This window comes from Muntiacus reevesi, chromosome 8 (assembly GCF_963930625.1).
Source record: "Muntiacus reevesi chromosome 8, mMunRee1.1, whole genome shotgun sequence".
NCBI classification, from domain to species: Eukaryota; Metazoa; Chordata; class Mammalia; order Artiodactyla; family Cervidae; genus Muntiacus; species Muntiacus reevesi.
In genome coordinates, this window is record NC_089256.1 from 37,295,284 (window position 1) to 37,317,806 (window position 22,523).

At 41.0% G+C, this 22,523-nt stretch overlaps 1 protein-coding gene across 5 annotated transcripts in view; it reads left to right on the plus strand.

Annotated features, from left to right (window-relative positions):
- The window catches only part of SIDT1 (SID1 transmembrane family member 1), a 99,717-nt gene that overhangs the window by 9,569 nt on the left and 67,625 nt on the right, over positions 1-22,523 (plus strand). For all 5 annotated transcript variants that reach the window (XM_065943658.1, XM_065943659.1, XM_065943657.1 and 2 more), the window contains exon 2: positions 21,667-21,788. In XM_065943658.1, coding sequence (XP_065799730.1) covers positions 21,667-21,788 — 122 coding nt within the window. The remainder of the gene's footprint in view (positions 1-21,666; positions 21,789-22,523) is intronic.

Sequence of the window (22,523 nt, forward strand, 5' to 3'; positions counted from 1 at the left end):
TTATACAGTTCTGTGGGTGCTGAGAAATGCATCATGTCATATATCCATCATTACGGTAGATTGTACAGAATAATTTCACTTCCACAAAAATCCTGTGTATTCTACCTACTCTTCCTTTCTTCCTTTCTCTCAGACCCCAGCAACCATTGATTTTCTTTACTCTTTTTAGTTTTGTTTTTCCAGAACGTCACATAGTTAACATCATACAGCATGTAGTCTTTTCAGACTTGCCTCTTTCATTTAGCAATATGCTTTCAAGGATCCTGCATATCTTTTCATGACTTGATAGCGTATTTCTTTTTAGTACTAAATATTCTATTGTTTGGATGTACCATAGTTTGTTTATCCATTCACCTGTTAAAGACATCATGGTTGCTTCCAATTTTTGGCAATTATGAATTAAGCTGCTGTAAACATTTGGGTGCAGATTTTGTGTGGACACAAGTTTTCAACTCATTTGAGTTACTACCCAGGAGCTTAATTTCTAGATCATATGGTAAGAGTATGTTTAGTTTTATAAAGAAACCTCTCAAACTTGTCTTCCCAAGTGGCTGTACCACTTTGCACTCCTACCAGGAATGAATGAGGATTCGTGTTCCACACCTTTATCTGCATGTTGTGTTGTCAGTGCTTTGGATTTCAGCCATTCTGATAGGTGTAGGATGATATCTTATTGTTTTAACGTGCAACTTCCTAATGGCATATGTGGTTGAGTATCTTTTCATATGCTTATTTTCCATCTGCATATATTCTTTGGTGAGGCATCTTCTCAGATTTTTTGCTCGTTTTTAAACTGGGTTGTTTGTTTCCTTGTTGTTTTTTAAGTATTCTTTGTAGATTCTGGATAGCAGTCCTTTATCAGACACAAGTTTTGCAAATATTTTCCCCTCATCTGTGAGCTTATCTTCTTATTCTCTTAATAGTATTTTTTACAGAACAGTCATTCTTTAATGAATTACCAGTTATCAGTATTTTTCCCCATGAATCATGCCTTTGGTGCTGTATCTAAAAAGTTGTCATAAAATCTAAGGTCACCTAGATTTTCTCCTATGTTATCCTCTGGAAGTTTTATAGTTGAGAATTTCACATCTAGGTTTGTGATTCGTTTGGGGTAAGTGTTTGTGAAAGATGTAAGGTCTCTGTCTAGAATTTTATTTGGTTTTTGTTTTGCCTGTGGTAGCCAATTGTTCTAGCACCATTGTTGAAAAGACTGCCCTAGTGTTTCAGTCTTACGTGTATATTTATGGCCTATCTTAGACCAAAGAGCTTGAAGCAACTCTCTTTTTAGGATTCATTGTCCTCACTATTGTTCCCAACGTTCCTCTCTGTTACCACCACCTCTAGTCTCTTGTTTGCTTTATGTATCTTATGTCTCTCTGCTTTTTTCCATCCCTTTTGTCTTTCCAGTCTTCTGTGAACACTATCAGCCCAACAAGGTTCTTCCTCTTCTCTGGCTTTTTGACGCTTTGCTACTGGCAAAATATTCTTTCTCCTTCATTTCAGAAGGTACGCTTGTTGCTTCTTTCCTGATTCAGAGCCATGATGGATCCTCTCATTTACTGGAGAGCTGGTCTCTCAATTTTTAAGGTTTTGCTATAGAATTTTATTAATACCAGTGGTGGAGGATGAAGAACATATATTATTTGGGCACTCAGTGTATATTTGTCTTGACTTCATGTGCTGTTTTTGCCTTTATTCATGCTAACAAGATTTTCCTTGTCAAGTTTGCTTAGCTGCAGAAATGTATCATTGGGATTGCATTTGAGACTTTTTTCTATCCTTTCCAAAAAGAAATATAAAATATCCCCCAAAACCATAAAAAAAGAAAATTGTAATTTAAACTTAAGACCTGAAAGGACCTTATAAATTCCCAATCTCTTCCTCTTAACAGGAGAGAAAACTGAGCTGGTAAAATAAATTACTTGCCCAAATTACATAACTAGTTTGAGGCAAAGCCAGGAACATAACTTGGGTTCCTAAGGACATTTCCTTGGGATATTTCTATTAAAGCCTCCCACAAAAACACATCTTTTCTGATTATCAACAACAATAAACACAGTTTTTAAGAACTACAGTCATACTTCCACAGTTAGGTCGTTTGATCATACAATTTATGAGTTTTATGTCTGACTCCCTTACAATTACTGAAAATTGAAACAAGAGAATTTTCATTTCTGTTTTTCTTCTAAGGATTGTCTAAACATCTCTTTGTCTCTGTAAGTCAGGCAAGCAGCGTTGACACTAAGTAAAACTGAATTTGACAGATTTCCTTCAGTGTTTCACAGAGCCACATCTGCCCACCAACTGTGATCCTACCCTGACACCCTATGGACCAATCTTCATCTCTTTAGTGCTTTATCATCATTAATGCTGGGTTCCTTCTTTGCACAGACAGAGTGCAGCTTGGAGACCCAAGCAGTTAACCTGTTACCCTAAGGCAGTATTAATCCTGAGAACTGGTATTTCCAGATTCCCATTGAGTCTGGAAATAAGCTATGAAGATAAACTATAGCAAACAGGAATAACTGACTGTTCTGTCCCTTTAGATCTAACTGCCCTTTTGTGGATGAAGTGACTCACAACTGTTTTAATTTACCTAACCAGTGGTATATATTATGCTCCCTCCCAAATTAGCATGTAAGTGCTCACCATTTTATTTTATCCTTTCTAATACTTACAAAAAAGGAATCCTGTATTTGTCCCCAAACTCTCCCCATATTGTCTTCACCAGGGTAAAGAAATTAAAGATTTCTAGGAGAAGGACTGTGTTTATCTGGATATTAAAGAGATAAATGTGGGGAATAATGAGAGAGGCAAACAGAGGGAAGTCTGGGTGTGCAGAGGTGGTTTAGGGTGATCTGTGGATAGTAAGGTTCAAGTTAGCTGCAGGGTATGAGTAAAGCAGACAGAGAAGGAAAGAGGGTATGTGGTTAGGCAAGGTTATTGGCTAGAGCAACAGAAATCAACTAACCAACATAAGCAGAAAAATAATTTACTAGACGGATATTGGGTAGCACCCAGCCTGAGTTCCTAAGCTCACACCAGAGTGACCAAGAGAGAATACACTGTAGAAATAACAACAGTCATGAAGCAGGAATGTTGTGGCCACGATGCTCATCTAGGCACCACCACCTTCTCATCCATTAGACATGGTCACCCCTAGACCCTGCTGTCATGGTCCCTACTGATGTCACTACTGACAATGAGTGCTAAACTCTCCCTTCATCTTGAATCATTTAATCACCATTGAAAGTACCAGATGAGAGCATCCAACCATTTGAGCATGGGTCTTGTATCTGGCCTCTGTGGCATCTACAGGCACTCTTTCTTCCCACCAAACACACACAAGTGCGATAGAGGGGAGGAAGTTCCTCTAAAACAGGCAAGGCATTTGGATGCTGTTGCTGTTGTTTAGTTGCCAAGTCATGTCTGATTCTTTTGCGACCCATGGACTGTAGCCTGCCAGGCTCCTCTGTCCATTGGATTCTCCAGGCAAGAATACTGGAGTGCATTGCCATGCCCTCCTCCAGAGGATCTTCCTGACCCAGGGACTGAACCCACATCTCTTTTGTCTCTGCATTGGCAGGTGGGTTCTTTATCACTAGCGCCACTATCAACCCCACTAAAGTTCTCAAGGGGTGTCTCTAATGAGGATGTTTGTTGAAAGACAGCTACATGGACCCAGACATAAGTGATCAGGGACTGAAGGGAGGAGGTCTAGGCTAGCAAGGACTTCTGTCTTTGCCCATTTAATGAGAAGTATTTCATTTGAGCATCAGAGTAGAACTCAAGTCATATATGTATATATATCATCTCTGCCACAGTGTTTACTCCACAATAAGAAATAGGTTTCTCTCTTAAATATGGTCTTCCCTAAGATGTCTTCTGCTTGTCTCGGGAAATTTTCTTTGGAGATTTTGAAGAAGAAGATGTTTGCAGATGATTGGTTTTGTCTTGCTTAGGAAGCAGTTCACTTTAGATTACACTTATGTCCTGACAATACATGTTTGAAATTATAAATGACACCAGTCTGGCAATGAATACCACTACAGAAATAAACAGCTGATAAGTGTCAGATCATAACTCTCACAATTATCACAGTTTTGTAGTGCTTTTCCATCATTAGAGCATTAATTAAGTAGGCCTCAGAATAGCTCTAGAAGAAGCATGCCTACAGTGCAATCACTCAGAATATAAATAAAAGCCAAGGAGTACCTTCTTGTGTTCTGCCTCAAATCAGAAAAATAATCATTTTTCCCTCTTTAACCCCCTCATAGGAGAAGGAGTAGAAGCAGGGAATAGAGAGACAAAGGAAAGATAAAGCGGAAAGAGGAATCACACATAGAGATGAGCAGACTCGGATGCCTGAGAGGTGGGTGAACCAACAGAAACCCCTGGTTCTGTCCCAGAAGCCCAGGCTGGAGATGCCTCAACCTGAGGGAGGGAAGTGGGATGGAGGAGCTAAGGCAAAGGCTGTGAGAGGCCCTGGAGAGACAGAAGATGGCTAGCTCTTGGTGTGAGAGGCAAATGGCTGCCCACAGTTTACGAGGGGGGAGAACTTTTGCATAGTGCTTTCTTGCCTTCTTTGGTTTGGTCCAGGTGGACTGACACCTGCCTGGCCTTGTCATCATCAGCAGGGAGGAAGCAAGCAGCACCCACCCGGGGATGCTGGCTTGTGGGATGATGTCTGTGGAGGCTAGAGGGGAGCAGGGTAACCACCGTGCCTATTGACCTGCTGACTCTGAGCAGCCCCTGCTTCCCCACCGCCGCCTTCTCAGGGTAGAGGCCAGCGGGTCAGGATGGGAGCAGAAATGGTGGGGAGGCAGTAGGGGAGAGGGGTAGAAGTAAAATTGGTGGGGGAGACAAAGAACCTGGAGGGGTGATAATGGGTGTGGTCAACTTAGACTCTCCACCCTTTCAGTGTCCACTGCTACACTGCACTCCCTTTGCATTTAGCTTCTCTCCTCTGAGGTTCTCACTACTACCTTAGGTGAATGATACCTCAGAGAATCAGAGCTTATGGGAGAAAATAACAGATTTGCAGAGGGAACTAACATGAGAAACATCAACCTTTATCAGATGTAGCAGAATTAATGAACAGGAAGACTATGGCATCATAATAAGCAAAGTGAATATCCTGGAAGAGATATGAATAGGAGGGCACTGTTCAAATGAAACAGGTTACAGTTACAATGATGAACCAACTGGACATTCCAGGTTTAAAAAATAACAAAGACCTCAGCAATGGGTTGAACATTAGAGTGAATGATGGATTAGAGAACTGGAGAATAAAGCTGGGAATCTACCTAAAGACATGTAGAAATTAAAGAGAAAAATTCAGAAATTGGGAGGGCAGATCCAAGCATGACATCAACATAATAGGGGTCTCACAGGAAGAAAACAAATGGAGAGGAAGGAATATCTGTAGAAATAATGCTGAAGAGTCAATAACAGCCATTTCCCTGACATCCTGGGGTGTTTTTAAGACTTGTGACAAGTTACAACCTTAGCTGGACTACCTCCAGTCATATGAAAACAATAACTGTGGAGTATGTATTAGTGTTGTTAGTTGCTCAGTTGTGTCTGATTCTTTAAGACCCCATGGACTATAACCTACCAGGCTCCTCTGTCCATGTGATTCTCTAGGCAAGAATACTGGAGTGAGTTGCCATTCCCTTCTCTTGGGGATATTCCTGACCCAGGGACTGAACCTGGATCTCTTGCATTGCAGGCAGATTCTTTACCATCTGAGCCACAAGGGAACTAAGTGTCAAATACATGCTTTATTCCAAATATGTCACAGATTAAGTCCTCAAAGAGAGACAAAACAAATGCATGGAACAATAAGCAAATATGAAACATGAAAATATGATGTAATTGAGTGCTAAATTGGGTAGTACAGTCCATACAGTTCATAAGTTTTATGATATTAAATGACAAGATTAAGGTGAATTAAGAGTCTTCCAGACATACCAGACTTGACACCAGTTCTTGTGGAAAAAAAAAAAAAAATCACAGAATTTCCCAAAATGTGTTCTGTGGAACATTGTTATGTGGAATAGTCTCAGTGCTGCATATGAAAGGGATTCCAAGCGTAGTGGAATTTGGTCATGTTTTGACTGCCCAGTATGTGAACCCCATTTCTGTATGTTTTGGGGAAGGCCCTCATTTCATGAGTCCTTGCTGGAGTAGAGCTCTTTCCACTAGGGAAGCAGAGCAGCAGGCGTCTGCTGTCCCACACCCACCAAGCTCAGATCTGGGCATGTGGCCTCAGTGCTGCCTATCAGGTCTGCTTTCCCCAGACTGACGTGGAGCCAGTGATGCAGAGAGGCAGCTGTTCAGAAGCAACAGAGGCAGCACTGGGCATCCAGGAATGGTCATGGCAAAGGGTGGTAGCACTTAAAACCTCTCAAAGGCTTTCTATTGTCCTTAGAATAAAGCTCCAACTTCCCTATTGTGACTTTAAGACTCCTCAGGACCATCATGGCCTCTCAGGACCTCACACTTCAGCAAACCAGATTTTCCCTTAATCCTTCAGACTTGCATCTTGCCTTCTCTCTCTTTCTCTTTTTCTCTTTCCCTCCTTCCTCTCTTTTCTTCCTTGTGTCTGCTGTACTGTTCCCTTTGTTTGGACGTTTCTCTTGCTTTGTCTGCATTTTTCTGGTTAATTTCTATTCATCCTTTAGGAAGATATTTCCCAGAAAGTCTGTGCCATGCACTTCCACAGTAACTTGAATGTTAATGCACTTGCTTGTTGAATTGGCATTCCGTGTGCAAACATGGGATCTCAGTGAGGGCAAAGGCTACATCCACACTGCTTAGTAATGTATCTCCATGCCTGGGACAATGCCTGGCACAGGGTGGGGAGTCAAATATTTACTGAATGAACAAAGTCCATCCTAAAGGAGCTAGAATCTAGACGGTGTATTGTTCTATATTCCTAGCCTGCCAATTATTATACCTATCGTCATTGTTTTCTCATGTTTTTATTGGAATTTAAATGTTTAAAATAAAGAATCATAAGCCAAATGAGGAAAGAGTATGTAAATGTATTTCTGTCCAGATGATTGCTGGCATAATGACATGGGTGAGACAAGGTCTGTAAAGCATGATTCTTAGGAAAGTGCTCTGAATACAAAATGCTGAGAATCTAAAATAGGAAATAAATACCTTCCAAGAGGTAAACTGCTCTTTTCGATGAGATGAACTAGCTCCTCCAGGAAAGCTGGAAGCCAAACTGTGAAAGGAAATTAATATCCTATGTGAGATGGACTAAACAACCTTCTCTGCCAGGGTAGTTGGGCTTGTAACTGTGTCTCCACATATGGAAAACAGTCAGTCAACAGCTGATTAACTGGTGAACATGCAGGAGTGGGAAACTACTGTCCCAACCCAGAGCCGGGTAGGGCAGCTCTGCCTTCTACTCTGCCTGATACTCGGCAGGTCGCAGAACATGGTCACCCATAGTCTAGGGAAATGGATAGTTTGGGTGTGATTGTTCCCATTCTACAGTTGAGGAAACTGAGAATTTAAGTGATTTGTCCAAAGTCACCCAGATAGTAGATGTAATATCAGAAATAAAATCCAGGTCTACGTATCTTTCTGCATTATAGCAGAGGTTTACAGAAGATGGTTTTCTAAGGCTGCATCAGGCAAAGTGAATTTTAAACAATCACATCAATAACTATAGGAATCACTTTAATGCTTATCTTAAAAAAAAAAAGTATGATTAAAGCAACTTAGTTCCCTGCAGTAGTTATGAAACCCATGGACGAAATGCTTCATTTACTAGGACTTTCTAGCTTCTAATAAGAAAAGGATTCAGAACTGCAAGGTCACTTTTCTCCAGGGCAGCTCTTTTCACTCAATAGTCACATAATGGACTCTGCCAGCAGCCTGCCTTCATTCAGCATGAAGGCTCTTGGCAGGGGGATACAGGTTGGAGATCAGCTGCTGGTCAGGAAAAGGTGCAGAGTCCTGGAGATTTCACTACTTAAAAAGTCTACAAATCTAATGTTACAGATTGATTCATGCCCTCCTCTCAAATAATGTTGAACTACTAACCCCCAGGACCTGTGAATGTAATCTTATTGGGAAGAAGGGTCTTTGCAGATGTAGTTAGGTTAAGATGAGGTCATTAAGATGAGCCCTAATTCAATGTGACTGAAATCTTTGTAAAAAGAGAGAGATTTTGGACCCAGACATGCACAGAGAGGAGAACAGAATGTGAAACACATACACCAACAGAACACCATGATGACAGAGGCAGGGACTGCAATGATGCAGCTGCAAGCCAAGGAACCTCAAGGATTGACCATCACCACCAGAATCATGAAGAGGCAAGAAAGGATTCTATCAGAGTCTCAGAGGGAGCATTGCCTGGCTCACATCATGATTTCAGATCTACTCTCTGGAACTTTGAGAGAAAACATTTTTGTTTTTTAAATAACCAGTTTGTGATACTTTCTTATGGCAGCCCTAGAAAATTCATACACCTAATAACACAGAATTCTAGGCTGGCACATTACTGTCCAGTGCAGTACTGGCTTCATCTTCATTTTCTTTTCCAGGGAAGAGCAATGAAGAAATGAGCCATGTTAATCAGACCAAAGATAATGTAAGGTTCTCCAGCCGGTCAAGAGAGAGAAAGAGACAGAGAGAGAGAGAGGAACAGGGAGGCTGTAATTAGTGAAGTTAATATAAGCAGGTCAAGCACTAGTAAGGTCAGACTATAGCAAAATGAGTCAGGAGAGCAATGAGGGTAAGTTTTGGAGACTGTTTACCACATCCCTGAATAACAAAGAAGCTGTATACAGAATTCAGTATACAGTGGTTAGGACCTAGCACTTTCACTGCCGGGTCTGGGGTTCAATCCCTAGTTGAGGAACTAAGATTCCGCAAGTCGTGCAACCAAAACAAAAACAAAGAACCTGTATAAAATGTAAAAGTGATAGTTGTTGCTCAGAAGTAGGCAAACACAAATGCTAGTGCACCAGGGCTTCTAGATGATGATGGTGATAGTTGAAATATTTCATACATATAAACAAGAATAGAAAATAACATAACAAATACTTATGTACCCATAACTTTAGGAAGCAAAAAGATTATCAGAATTCCCTACTTACCTCTGCCCATCCTCTTCCTTCATCCCCCAAAGTAACCATTATATGGATGTAATTTTTCATAGATCTCTTGATTTATGCACGTCTTATAAGAAAGCAAGGACTGAAAGTTTTCTTTACCATTCTTTCAAGGACATTTATATAGTGAACACCTCAGAAGACAGAGACGGTGTCCCCCTCTGGGGCAAAGGTCAGGCAGGCTTTCTGCCCATGTTGTGACCAGACTAATAAAGTCTTTGTCTCTAACCCAGGAGTGTGGATCTTCTATCAGTATTGATGAAACTGTGGCAAATGGGGTAAAGTCTCAGATTCTTCCAAGTTTTTTAAAACAATGGTCTTAAATTTGGTGTTTATTATTTCCATGTATATATATATATGTATATATTTTATTAAAGACAGAAATATAGACAGACAAGTAGATAGATACTGTTTTGCTTATTTACAAAGTTTTTGTAAATAGGATCATGCAGTATGTATCCTTCAGCAGCTTTCTCTTAATTTATCTCCTTTAGTTTTTCATACTCATCCATATTCTAGTTCATTCATTTCATTCTTGTTGATGACTCCTTGTGCGTATGTAAGAGTTTTCCTTGTGTATAAACTTAGGAGTGGAAATGCTACAATGTAATGTGAAACCATCTTCAGCTTTAGTACATATTGCCAATTTGCTCTCTGATATGGTTGTACCAAACATTTTCATAAACAATATGCAAGAGTCCCTATTTTTCTCCATTCTTGAAAATGTGGTATTGTCATACTTTTGTCTTTACCTATCTGATGAATATAAAGTATTCCCATCTTTTCACATGTTCTTTGGTCATTCTTCTCTTCAGCTGATGTTTATATTCTTTACCCACTTTTTTCCATTGGGTTATTGTGTTTTTCTATGAGTTTTCAGGATTCTTTATATATTCAAGATACTGATGCTTTGTCTGTTATATATGTACAAATAATATCCTATTCTGTGGCTTGCCTTTCCCTTCATTCATGGTGTTTATGTAGCTTCTTGATGTCCCAGTCAAAGTCTGTATCCACAGTGGAGTCAGGGATTCAAAATGGTGATGATAGCATGATCTGACCAAGAATTATGTGGAGATTGGACTGCAAGAAGCTTGGATTCTAGATATGATTCTCCCATAGCTGAAGTCACATCACCTCTCTGTCCCTGGCTCAGTTCAGTTCAGTTCAGTCACTCAGTCATGTCCGACTCTGTGCAACCATGGACTGCAGCACACCAGGCCTCCCTGTCCATCACCAACTCCTGGAGTTTACTCAAACTCATGTCCATTGAGTCGGTGATGCCATCCAACCATCTCATCCTCTGTCATCTCCTTCTTCTCCCACCTTCAATCTTTCCCAGCACCAGGGTCTTTTCCAATGAGTCAGTTCTTCGCATCAGGTGGCCAAAGTATTGGAGTTTCTGTTTCAGCATCAGTCCTTCCAATGAATATTCAGGACTGATTTCTTTTAGGATGGACTGATTGGACCTCCTTGCAGTCCAAGGGACTCTCAAGAGTCTTCTCCAACACCACAGTTCAAAAGCATCAATTCTTCAGCACTCAGCTTTCTTTATAGTCCAAATCTCACATCCATACATGACTACTGGAAAAACTATAGCCTTGACTAGACGACCTTTGTTGGCAAAGTAATGTCTCTGCTTTTTAATATGCTGTCTAGATTGGTCATAACTTTTCTCCCAAAGAGCAAGCGTCTTTTAATTTCATGACTGCAGTCACTATCTGCAGTGATTTTGGAGCCCAAAAAAATAAAGTCTCTGGCTCCTCTTCTGTAAATGGAACCTTTGGACTAGATGATCTCCCTGAGTATCTTCCCAGATATAAGTTTCTCTAACATTATGATTCCAGGTTATGTGCACCAGCCAGGCAACAGCAGGACCTATGTGAACAGTTTCCACTCCACTATAACTTGATAAGTGACTGACTAGCTTCTGTGTTTTTCACTCTAACTCCTCCACATGGGTAGCCCCTTTGTCCTCTGGGTGCTCACAGCCCCGCTCATGTCGCTACTATAACACTATCACATTATACTTTTGATAATAACGCCATCTGTCTCTGTGACTAGATCATGAGCTACACAAGGACAGGGTTGCCTCTAGTATATCCTTAGTACCTCCCATAGTTCCTGATTTAGTGAATGTTTGATGAATGATGGAGAGAGCATGGGCAGGTAGGAAGAAAGAATGGAAACAGAGAAGGCAGGGAGAGAGGGAGGAAGGAATAAAGGAGGGACAGAAGGATAAAGAACCTAAACATCCCCGAGATATACACCCAGTGAACATAAGTAATTAAAACAGTTATGAAATCATTTGTATTTGTTTGTAAAAAATTTGTTCTGTGATGTTTGTAACATGAGGAAGAGGAACCATTAGTGAATACTGTTGTAGCTATTTTACATGTAAAATCAGTTTTTCAAGATCACATAATAAAACAATGGTATGCCTAGTTAATTGTGTGTGTGCTCAGTAGTGTTCGATTCTTTGCAACCCCATGAACTGTAGCCCACCAGGTTCCTCTGTCTATGGGATTTCCCAGGCAAGAATACAATACTGGAGCAGATTGCCATTTCCTCCTCCTGAGTATCTTCCCAACCCAGGGATCAAACCTACATCTCCTGCATTGGCAGGGAGATTCTTTACCACTGTGCCATCTGGGAAGCCCTAATAATAGAAACCAGTAATTTCTGATTTTTAATCTCATGTGAACTGCAAGGAGATCCAACTAGTCCATCCTAAAGGAGATCAGTCCTGGGTGTTCATTGGAAGGACTGATGTTGAAGCTGAAACTCCAATACTTTGGACACCTGATGCGAAGAGCTGACTCATTGAAAAGATCTTGATGCTGGGAAAGATTGGGGGCAAGAGGAGAAGTACATGACAGAGGATGAGAAGGTTGGATGGCAACACCTACTCAATGGACATGGGCTTGGGTGGACTCCAGGAGTTGGTGATGGACAGGGAGGCCTGGCGTGCTGCGGTTCATGGGGTCACAAAGAGTTAGACATGACTGAGCGACTGAACTGAACTGAACTGAATTTCTGATTTTTAATCTCATGTTCCAGTAAAGTCTCATTATTTTAGCAAAACCAAACTAGATCTTGAATTAAACTCATTTTTATCCTCTTTCTGCAACAGAGCTGCATTATTTGCTATTTTGAGCTTTTCCCTACTGACATGTTCTGAAGGATTAAAAAGGGACTCTCTAAGCTTCAAGACCTTTCATAATTGTGATCTATATATCAGAAATGGGAATACTTAAATACTTCTTCCCTCATATTTATAATGCAATTCCCTACTTGTAGTAAACATAGTTAACAAGTTATATATATATATAAGTGCTTTTGTTGTCATGACAACAGGAAGCAGCAACAGGAGGGGAAATCTTGGCTCTTAAAAGTGGTCTGTTACAAGATATCAGAGTCCATTATGCATTCAATACCTTCATTTAGTTTTGCCTTTACATGGCTTGCTTCATTGCTGCAAAGGTAATCTAACTTTCTCAGTTGAATATTGGCCTCTGGAAAAGCAAAGCAACATCTGAACAGGACTTTTTATCCTTTCCTGAGGGAGGGGGAGTGCATTATCTGCTCATCTTGAAAAACTGCCCAGTGTCTTCTACCTCTTGCTCTACTATATTTTTTGCAATTTATTATGCCAGTATCTCTGAGGTTTTGTTTTGTTTTTTAATTTTTAATTGAAGGATAATTACAGTGTTGTGTGTCTATTGAATATAAGCGAAGTGGCTCAGTTGTGTCCGACTCTTTGCAACCCCATGGACTGTAGCCTACCAGGTTCCTCTGTCCATGGAATTTTCCAGGCAAGAATACTGGAGTGGGTTGCCATTTCCTTCTCCAGGGTATCTTCCCAACCCAGGGATCAAACCCAGGTCTCCTGCATTGCAGGCAGATGCTTTACCATCTGAGCCATCAGGGAAGCCTAAACAGGTGAAAGTGAAAGTCACTCATTCATGTCTGACTCTTTGCAACCCCATGGACTACACAGTCCGGGAATTCTCTAGGCCAAAGTACTGGAGTGGGTAGTCTATCACTTCTCCAGGGGATCCTCCCAACCTAGGGATCAAAGCAGGGTCTCCTGCATTGCAGACAGATTCTTTACCAACTGAGCTATTGGGAAAGCCAACACAGTGGCTTTTTAAAAAAATTAATTTATTTTTTAATTGGAGGCTAATTACAATATTGTGGTGGATTTTGCCATACATTGACATGAATCAGCCACAGGTGTACATGTGTCCCCCATCCCAAACCATCCTCTCACCCCCCTCCCCATCCCATCCCTCTGGGTTGGCCCAGTGTACTGACTTTGAGTGCCCTGTTTCATGCATCAAACTTGGACTGGTCATCTATTTCACATATGGTAATATACGTGTTTCAATGCTATTCTCTCAAATGGTCCCACCCTTGCCTTCTCCCACAGAGTCCAAAAGTCTGTTCTTTATATCTGTGTCTCTTCTGAGGTTTTAAAATCATAATTAGTAAGATCATTATACAAAAATAAAAAGGTAAGTGGATTATGAGAACCAGCCTAGGAATAAGAGTGTGGCAATAAAGAGTGGGTTAGAGTAACCATGGCAGTAATACATGCTCTGCTCCTCTCCAAGCAGACCTCTTTCCAGCTGGCCCCACCAGACACCCTAGCTTCCAGACCTGCTAGTGACATTGGTGATCTCATGGTTGTGCACCTTGTGAAAGTGTGATAGTGAAAGCCACTCAGTTGTGTCTGACTCTTTGCAACCCCATGGACTATACAGTCCATGGAATTCTCCAGGCCAAAATACTGGAGTGGGTAGCTTTTCCCTTCTCCAGTTTATCTTCCCAACCCAGGGATCGAACCTAGGTCTCCCGCATTTTGGGCGGATTCTTTACAAACTTAGCCATCAGGAAAACCCACAAAGGCAACTGGCAAGGTGTTGACAAATGGGGCCATCCACTAGATGGTTCCTTTGGAACAGTACTTCCCAAAGTGTGGGCTCCAATTCATGTGCATCAGAATCTCCCGGCATTCTGTTTAAAACACATTGTTTTTAAGTTCTATTCCTGATCTGCTGAATCAGAAATGTTGGGGGTTGGGTTTGAGAGATTTGAATGCTGAAAAGCACACTAAAATTTGGAAACTGCTGCCTTAGAGTGACATTTGAAAAAAAGAAAAGAGAGAAATCCCTCTGGCATAAAGTACATAAGGAGGGAGGAGGAGTCTGCAGCCTAGGTAACGAAAAGGGAAGCAGACAAGCTAAAGATAAAGCTGGCTTGTTCACAGCTTTCCTTAGCCTTTTACCTTGGTTCTGACTACTATAGATTTAAGCCAGACGAAAGTGTGCTCTAAACATATGTGCTGTGGGTAATGCTGGTGTTGGTTTTTGAACCTCAAAAATGAGCCTGCTTCTAAGCTAACTCATTGTGCCAGCACCAGAGATGCCAAAGGTGATGTTTCCAGCTTCCCAGAAGAGTCAGGCAGGTAAACTAAATTAACTGTTAGAATATTGGAAGGTCCACATCCACAGTGAGGTACCACTTCATACCCATTAAGATAAGTATTATCTACAAGACAGACGGGAGTTTTTGTTGACAAGGGTGTGGAGGAATTTGAAACTTTTACATTGCTGATCATGTAAATTGCTAGAATGTATAATGACGCACCTCTTTGGAAAACATTTTGGCAGTTCTTCAAAAAGTTAAACATAGGAGGACTTCCACGATGGTCCAGTGGTTAAGAATCCTCTTGCCAATGCAGGGGACATGAGTTTGATTCCTGGTCCTAGAGGATCCTGTATGCTGTGGGGCAACTAAGCCTGAGTGCCACAACTACTGAAGCCTGCATGCCCTCGAGCCAGTGATCCACAACAAGAAAAGCCATTGCAGTAAGAACCCCATGCACCACAGCCAGAGAGTATCCCTGGCTCACTACAACTAGAGAAAGCCTACATGCAGCAATGAAGACCCAGTACAGTCAAAAATTAAAAACAAAAAAAAGTAAAACGTTTCAAGAATTACCGTGTCACCCAGAAATTATACTCCTAGAGATGCACTCAAAAGAACTGAAAACACTTGTTTACACAAGAACTTCTTTACAGATGTTCATAGCCCAAAAGTAGAAACAACCAAAATTTCCATCTACTGAAGAATAAACAAATGTGCTTTATTCGTGCCATTGGAATATTACTGAGCAATAAACAGAAATGAAGTATTGACACATACTGCAACATGGAAGAACCTTGAAAACATTATGCTAACTGAAATGAGCCACACACAAGAAAGCATATATATTATTTCATAATATACAGAATAGGAAATCACCTACGTAAAATAGGCAAATCCACAGAGACAGAGGTTAAATTATTGGTTACCAGGCACTGAGGGAAGGAGGGAATGAGGAGTGACTGCTAACGGGTACAGGGCTTCTTTAGCAGGGCAATAAAGTATTCTGGAGTTAGGTAGTGGTGATAGTTGTATAGTTCTGTGAATACACTAAAACTGCTGAATTCTATACTTTTAAGAGTGATTTGTGTGGTGTTATCTATGTCTCAGTTTTAAAAAGTGATGGGAGAAATGGCCAAGAAAGGAGTCAATTTAGCTACATTTTTAAAAAATGGTTTGGGGTTGTCTATAGGAAAAGCTAACTTCCGTTTTCTTCTGTTCACCCAATACTTCTGACATCAGATGTGTGGATCTTACACACATCAAGCAATTTGGTGACACCAGCTGTGTGTCCTATGATTCAGCTCGGTTCCAACAGGATCTACCTAGTGTCTGCATCAGATCCCATAGGTTAAGGGCTCAATCTCACAAGACCACCCACCTCCCACTTCAGATGCCGTTCACAAGTCTCGGTTGTTACCCATGCTCTGACCAACCAGCTGTTAATCAGAGGTTTCTGTGACACCCCTCTTCTGCCAGGTTTGATTAATTTGCTAAGCAGCTCATAGAAGAAATACAATTTATTTACTAGATTGCTTGTTTATTATATAAATATATATCTTTATTATATAAAGATATAACTCAGGATCCCCTGGAGTAGGAAATGGCAACCCACTCCAGAATTCTTGCCTGGAGAATCCCAAGGGCAGAGGAGCCTGGCAGGCTACAGTCCACAGTGTCGCAAAGAATCAGACAGGACTGAATGAACAACTAACACTTTCACTTTTAAGTCAAGATGAGCAATATGGAAGAGGTGCATAGGGTAAAGTCCAGAAGTGTATGAGCACAAAAGCTTCTGTCCCAATGGAGTTGGGGTACTTCACCTTCCTGGTATTGGATGCATTCACCAACCTGGAAATTTTCCACACCTGTATTGTAAGAATTTTTATGGCGGCTTCACCTATAGGAATGACCAATTATTAACTCAATCTCCAGCCCCCTCCACTTCCTGGATGATGGAGGCATAGCTGAAAGTTCCAAGCTTCTAATCATGGCTAGGTGTTTTGGGTAACCAGCTCCTATTCTGGAGTTATCCAGGAGCCACCTAGAATCTCTTCATTGGAACAAAACAAACTCTTATCAAGGGATTTAGGAGCTCTGTCAGGAGCCAGGAATAAGACCAAATATTAGAACAAAAGATGCTACTAGTGCTCTTATCATTTAGGAAATTGTAAGGGTTTTAGGAATTCTGTTTCAGGAACAGGGGGCAAAGGCCACATTTTTTTCTATTATTTTACAGTGGTATTAACATGCTGTATAGAGGTAATCAGAGGCCACACAGTCCCCTCCAAGAGAGGGACATCCATTTATTGAATGGAATAGAGAAATATCAGGGAAGACTTGTCCAAAAAGGACATTAGGGATGAGAATGAAATTAAAAGGCCAGATATCTGAAACACTGCCCTTTTGACAAACAGCAAGGAATTAGGCATGTGGGGGACTACCAGGCAAATAAACTAGAGAACAAGACAGTGATTAAGAAAAGCCCTGAGTGATTCAAACCAGTGGAGAAAAGATGAACTTGTTAATAGGTAGTGTTGGGACAACTGGAGAGCCATATTGGGAAAAAAAAAAAAAAGACAAAATTAAAATCATTCCTCATACCATATACTAGTGTTGATCACAAAGGGATAGAGATTTAAGTATTAATAATATGATATCATAAAATACTAGAAGAAAATACAGGCTTCAGCAATCTGGAGTGGTGAAAACTTTCTGGACTCTAATTCAAAAACCAAGGAAAAGATTGAGAGATGTAGTTACACGAATCTAATCAAGCCTCTAGTCCTAACTGCCAGTCTATAAAAAATAGAAGGGATAAAGGAACTTGTTTTATGACACCAAAAGGTGCTACCAACAAAATCTAGAATATGAGTGTATCAGATTTGTACTGCTCTGTGAGCAGATTTCTTCAACAAATAAATGCCAAAGAGTGTTGTGGTGGGGAGGGTTGCCTTTAGATTAAAAGAGATTCAAAATTCTTATCAACCAAATGAAATATATGGATCTTCTTTGTACTCAAAATATTTTTAATACTGAAAAACACAATTTTTAAATAAATGAAGAAATTCAAACACTTTGTTCTTCTTCTGACGTCCGCTCAGTCGTGTCCGACTCTGCGATCCCATGTACTTTACAGTCCATGGAATTATCCAGGCCAGAATACTGGAGTGGGTAGCCTTTCCCTTCTCCAGGGGATTTTCCCAACCCAGGAATTGAACCGGGGTCTTCAGCTTTTCAGGCGGATTCTTTACCAACTGAGCTATTAGGGAATCCCTGTGTTGGTATTGGATAATTTTTAAAATTAACATTAATTTTATTAAGTAAGATAATGGTAATATGTTATACTAAAAAGAGGAGGCCTTATCTCTTAGAGATATGGATTGAAATATTTACAGATAAAATGGTATCATCTTTGATATATAAAATAATCAAAAAAAGATGTGTGTGGGAAATGGAGTTCAGTTCAGTTCAGTTGTTCAGTCGTGTCCGACTCTTTGTGACCCCATGGACTGCAGCACACCAGGCTTCTCTGTCCATTGCCAACTCCAGGAGCTTACTCAAACTCACGTCCATTGAGTCAGTGATGCCATCCAACCATCTCATCCTCTGTCATCCCCTTTTCCTCCTGCCTTCAATCTTTCCCAGCATCAGGGTCTTTTCAAGTGAGTCAGTTCTTCACATCAGGTGGCTAAAGTGCTGGAGTTTCAGCTTCAGCATCAATCCTTCCAATGAATATTCAGGACTGATTTCCTTTAAGATGGACTGGTTGGATCTCCTTCCAATCCAAGGGACTCTCAAGAGTCTTCTCCAACACCACAGTTCAAAAGCATCAATTCTTCAGCGCTCAGCTTTCTTTATAGTCCAACTCTCACATCCATACATGACCACTGGAAAAACCATAGCCTTGACTAGACAGACCTTTGTTGGCAAAGTAATGTCTCTGCTTTTTAATGTGCTGTCACATTAAAGAGGTTGGTCATAACTTTTCTTCCAAGGAGTAAGCATCTGTTAATTTCATGGCTGCAGTCCCCATCTGCAGTGATTTTGGAACCCCCCAAAATAAAGTCTGACACTGTTTCCACTGTTTCCCCATCTATTTGCCATGAAGTGATGGGACCGGATGCCATGATCTTAGTTTTCTGAATATTGAGCTTTAAGCCAACTTTTTCTCTCTCCTCTTTCATTAAGAGGTTTTTTAGTTCTTCATTTTCTGCCATAAGGGTGGTGTCATCTGCATATCTGTGGTTATTGATATTTCTCCCAGCAATCTTGATTCCAGCTTCTGCTTCATCCAGCCCAGAATTTCTCATGATGTACTCTGCATATAAGTTAAGTAAGCAGGGTGACAATGTACAGCTTTGATGTACTCCTTTCCCGATTTGGAACCAGTCTGTTGTTCCATGTCCAGTTCTAACTGTTGCTTCTTGACCTGCATACAGATTTCTCAGGAGGCAGGTCAGGTGGTCTGATAATTCCTATCCCTTCAAGAATTTTCCAGTTTGTTGTGATCCACACAGAATTTTCTAAAAACAGCTGAACATCTGAAAGTTCACAGTTCACGTATTGCTGAAGCCTGGCTTGGAGAATTTTGAGCATTACTTTGCTAGCATGTGAGATGAATGCAATTGTGCAGTAGTTTGAGCATTCTTTGGCAATGCCTTTCTTTGGGATTGGAATGAAGAGGTGTAAATAAAATAAAATGGTACACTTTTAAAAATAATTATTAAAGCTGGATAAGAGTCAGACACAACTGAGTGACTGAACAGCAACAACAAAAGCTGGGTGATAAGTACATGAATATTCATTATTCTGTTCTATCTTTTCATAAAAATACTATTCTCATTCCTTTGAAAGTAAATCTGAAAATTCTCAGATCCACTAAAGGCCTTGTAAGGAAGGATAATGCCAAGCTGAAATTGGCATCTGAGGGGGTAGACCCGTGGGGATAAAAAGGCTAGATAAGGTACCATCAATGGGGGTCAAGGACTGGACCAGGAGGGTGTCATGGATGGGGGAGGGGAGAATCTGGGTATGGACAATATGAAATTGGTAGAAGTGGTAGAACTTGATGGCCTACTGATGGAGAATACTACAGAAGTAGGAATCAGGGATGACTCAGGCTCCGAATGGCTGTGTGGTTCATTCAACAAGCAAGGAAATTCAGAACCTCCCTGATGATCCAGTGGTTAAGACTCAGCACATCCACTGCAGGCGGCATGAGTTTGATTTCCAGTCAGGGAAGTTCTGCATACTGCAACCTCCTCAAAAAAAAAAAAAAAAAGCAAGGAAATTCAGAAGATATTAAAGCTAGATGTGAAGGAAGTGACAGGTTCCACTTCAGACAGTTTGTCCTTGTGCCTGTGGAACATCCACAGCTTAGGAAAGAAGTCTGCATTAGAGACATGGTGTTGGCAATGATCAGCTGCTGCATAATTTCCATGGAAACATGTAGAATGTGGGCACAAGAAAACACTCCCTTTGTGAGCAAGCTTTCTTATCTAATTAATAAATTAATCTTGGACTGTTGTTAACACTAAAAAGCAAAACTGACTTCATCAAGGATGATATATGAGACCCAAATAGTAATAATCTATGATACCCATGATACTCTGTTGCCTCTCAGTTTCCATTTTGAACAGGTCATAGATCTTCAGGGTTTCACTGCAAGGCTTTCTTGTTTCATTTCTTTCCCATACTTTTCAAGAGAACACTAAGGCTTAAATGGGCTTCACTGGTGGCTCAGATGGTAAAGCATCTGCCCGCAATGCCGGAGACCTGGGTTCAATCCCTGGGTCGGGAAGACCCCCTGGAGAAGGAAATGGCAACCCACTCCAGTACTCTTACCTGGAGAATTCCATGGACGGAGGAGCCTGGTAGGCTACAGTCCACGGGGGAGCAAAGAGTTGGACACAACTGAGAGAATTCAGTTTCACTTTCAAGGCTTAAATACATTAGGGAGAAAACATCTGATATGAAAGATAAACTTTTTCTTTTCTTTTGTCTGTAGTATAAATATTATAAAAAGTGAAAACATTAGAACCATCTTGATCCAGGGGGCATCGTTCAATTTCCTATCTTTTAAACAACCATGATAGTTGTTTAAAACTATCCTTCTGTGTGTGTTAGTCTCTCAGTCAGGTCTGACTCTTTGCGATCCCATGGACTATAGCCCTCCAGGCTCCTCTGTCCTTGGGATTTCCCATGCAAGAATACTAGAGTGGGTTACCATTTCCTTCTCCAGGGAATCTTCCCCATCCAGGGATTGAACCTAGGTCTGCATTGCAGGCAGATTCTTTACAGTCTGAACCACCAGGGAACAAAGGAGCTGCTGGTTTAAAAAAGCATTTAGGGATTGATTATACCTTGGATAAGGGCAGAGAGAAGACTCTTCAGCCCCTATCATATCTGTGGCTAGGGGAACATCAGGCCATCTGCTAGGCTTTAACAAAACATGGCAATAACATTTTGGTTGAAAGCACAGAATGATTTTACAAATTAAAATTAAAGTTTGTAAGCAGTTGAGGCACTTATAGGTCTTTTTTTTTCTTTTTAAAGGTATTTGTATATTTACCATTTATATTCAGATAAGAATAGAAGCACAGTGACATCTTTCTTTTTCTGTTCTGGGCTTATTCTCCTAATCTTGTGTTGACTGCCCAGTTCAAACTCCTCAGCCTGCCGTTCAACACCTCCACAATTTTGCTTCACCCAAAATGACTTAAATCAGAATTTTGAGGGTTGGACCCAAGCATCAGTTTGTTTTCTAATCTCCGCTGGTGATTGTGCAGCAGTGTTGAAACTGACTGTGGTTACAATAGGAATGAGGAGAAGACAGCTGGGATATTTGGAGTACCTATGAAAGCGAAAAGTAAAAGTGTTAGTCACTCAGTCATGTCCGACTCTTTGTGACCCCATGGACTGTAGCCCGCCAGGCTCCTCTGTCCATGGGAGTCTCCAGACAAGAATACTGGAGTGGGTTAAGGTCAGCAGCAGATGTAAGAACTGAAGTTTTTCAGAGCTTCAGATGGCAGCTATGATGTACATGTCTGTGTGCATGTGATCTGTGTTTCCTGTGTCTCTGCCCTGCTCGTAGGTGACTGCCGTGCGGGTGTATGTGAATAGCTCCTCCGAAAACCTCGACTACCCGGTCCTGGTTGTGGTTCGCCAGCAGAAAGAGGTGCTGTCCTGGCAGGTTCCTCTGCTCTTCCAAGGACTGTAAGTGGATCCTTCCCTGACAGCCTCATTACATTTGTTTTCCTTCAACATCCTAGACTTCAACTGGTCTTTTCCCTAGAGAAATCAGATGTTTGACACATTGACTACTATGCATGCTAAGTGCAAACCGTTGACATGGTACATGCCCTGACCGGTTCAGCTCTGTCCAGCTTCTCTCCTCTTTGATAATCTCTGATAAGAACCTAGAATTGTAGCACCTGAAGAATGTCTTGGTTGGTTAGTGGGTCATCCACGGAGGACAGAACTAGGCCTTGCAGTCACCTTAAGTGAGTGACACCTCCCGTTCTTCACAATGTTCACTAAGTGTGCTTTCTTTATCCCATAATATTTATTGAGCATTACTAAATGATAGATGCTGGGGATACAGTGGTGGAAAACAACAATGAAGTCCCTTCTTCGTGGAGTTTATATTTTCACAGGGGAAACTATATAGGTCACAAGAACACAAGCAAGAACAAACCAGACAGCATGCAGACATGGGCACAGAGTACAGTGTGAAATCATTTTGCAAGTTAAGAATGTGAGGACTGAAATACTGACTCTGATACCTTGACTTGGACTCTGGGGCTTTCTTTATATTCGTTTAGCAAAGACTTAAAGAGTGGCAAAATGGAATCAGGTTGTTTCATCAGAACAGTTTCCCTTCCAAAACCTGATTAATTTCCTGATTGAATTAGAAGGGTGATGTGGTGATGCAGGCACAGCCTAAGTAAA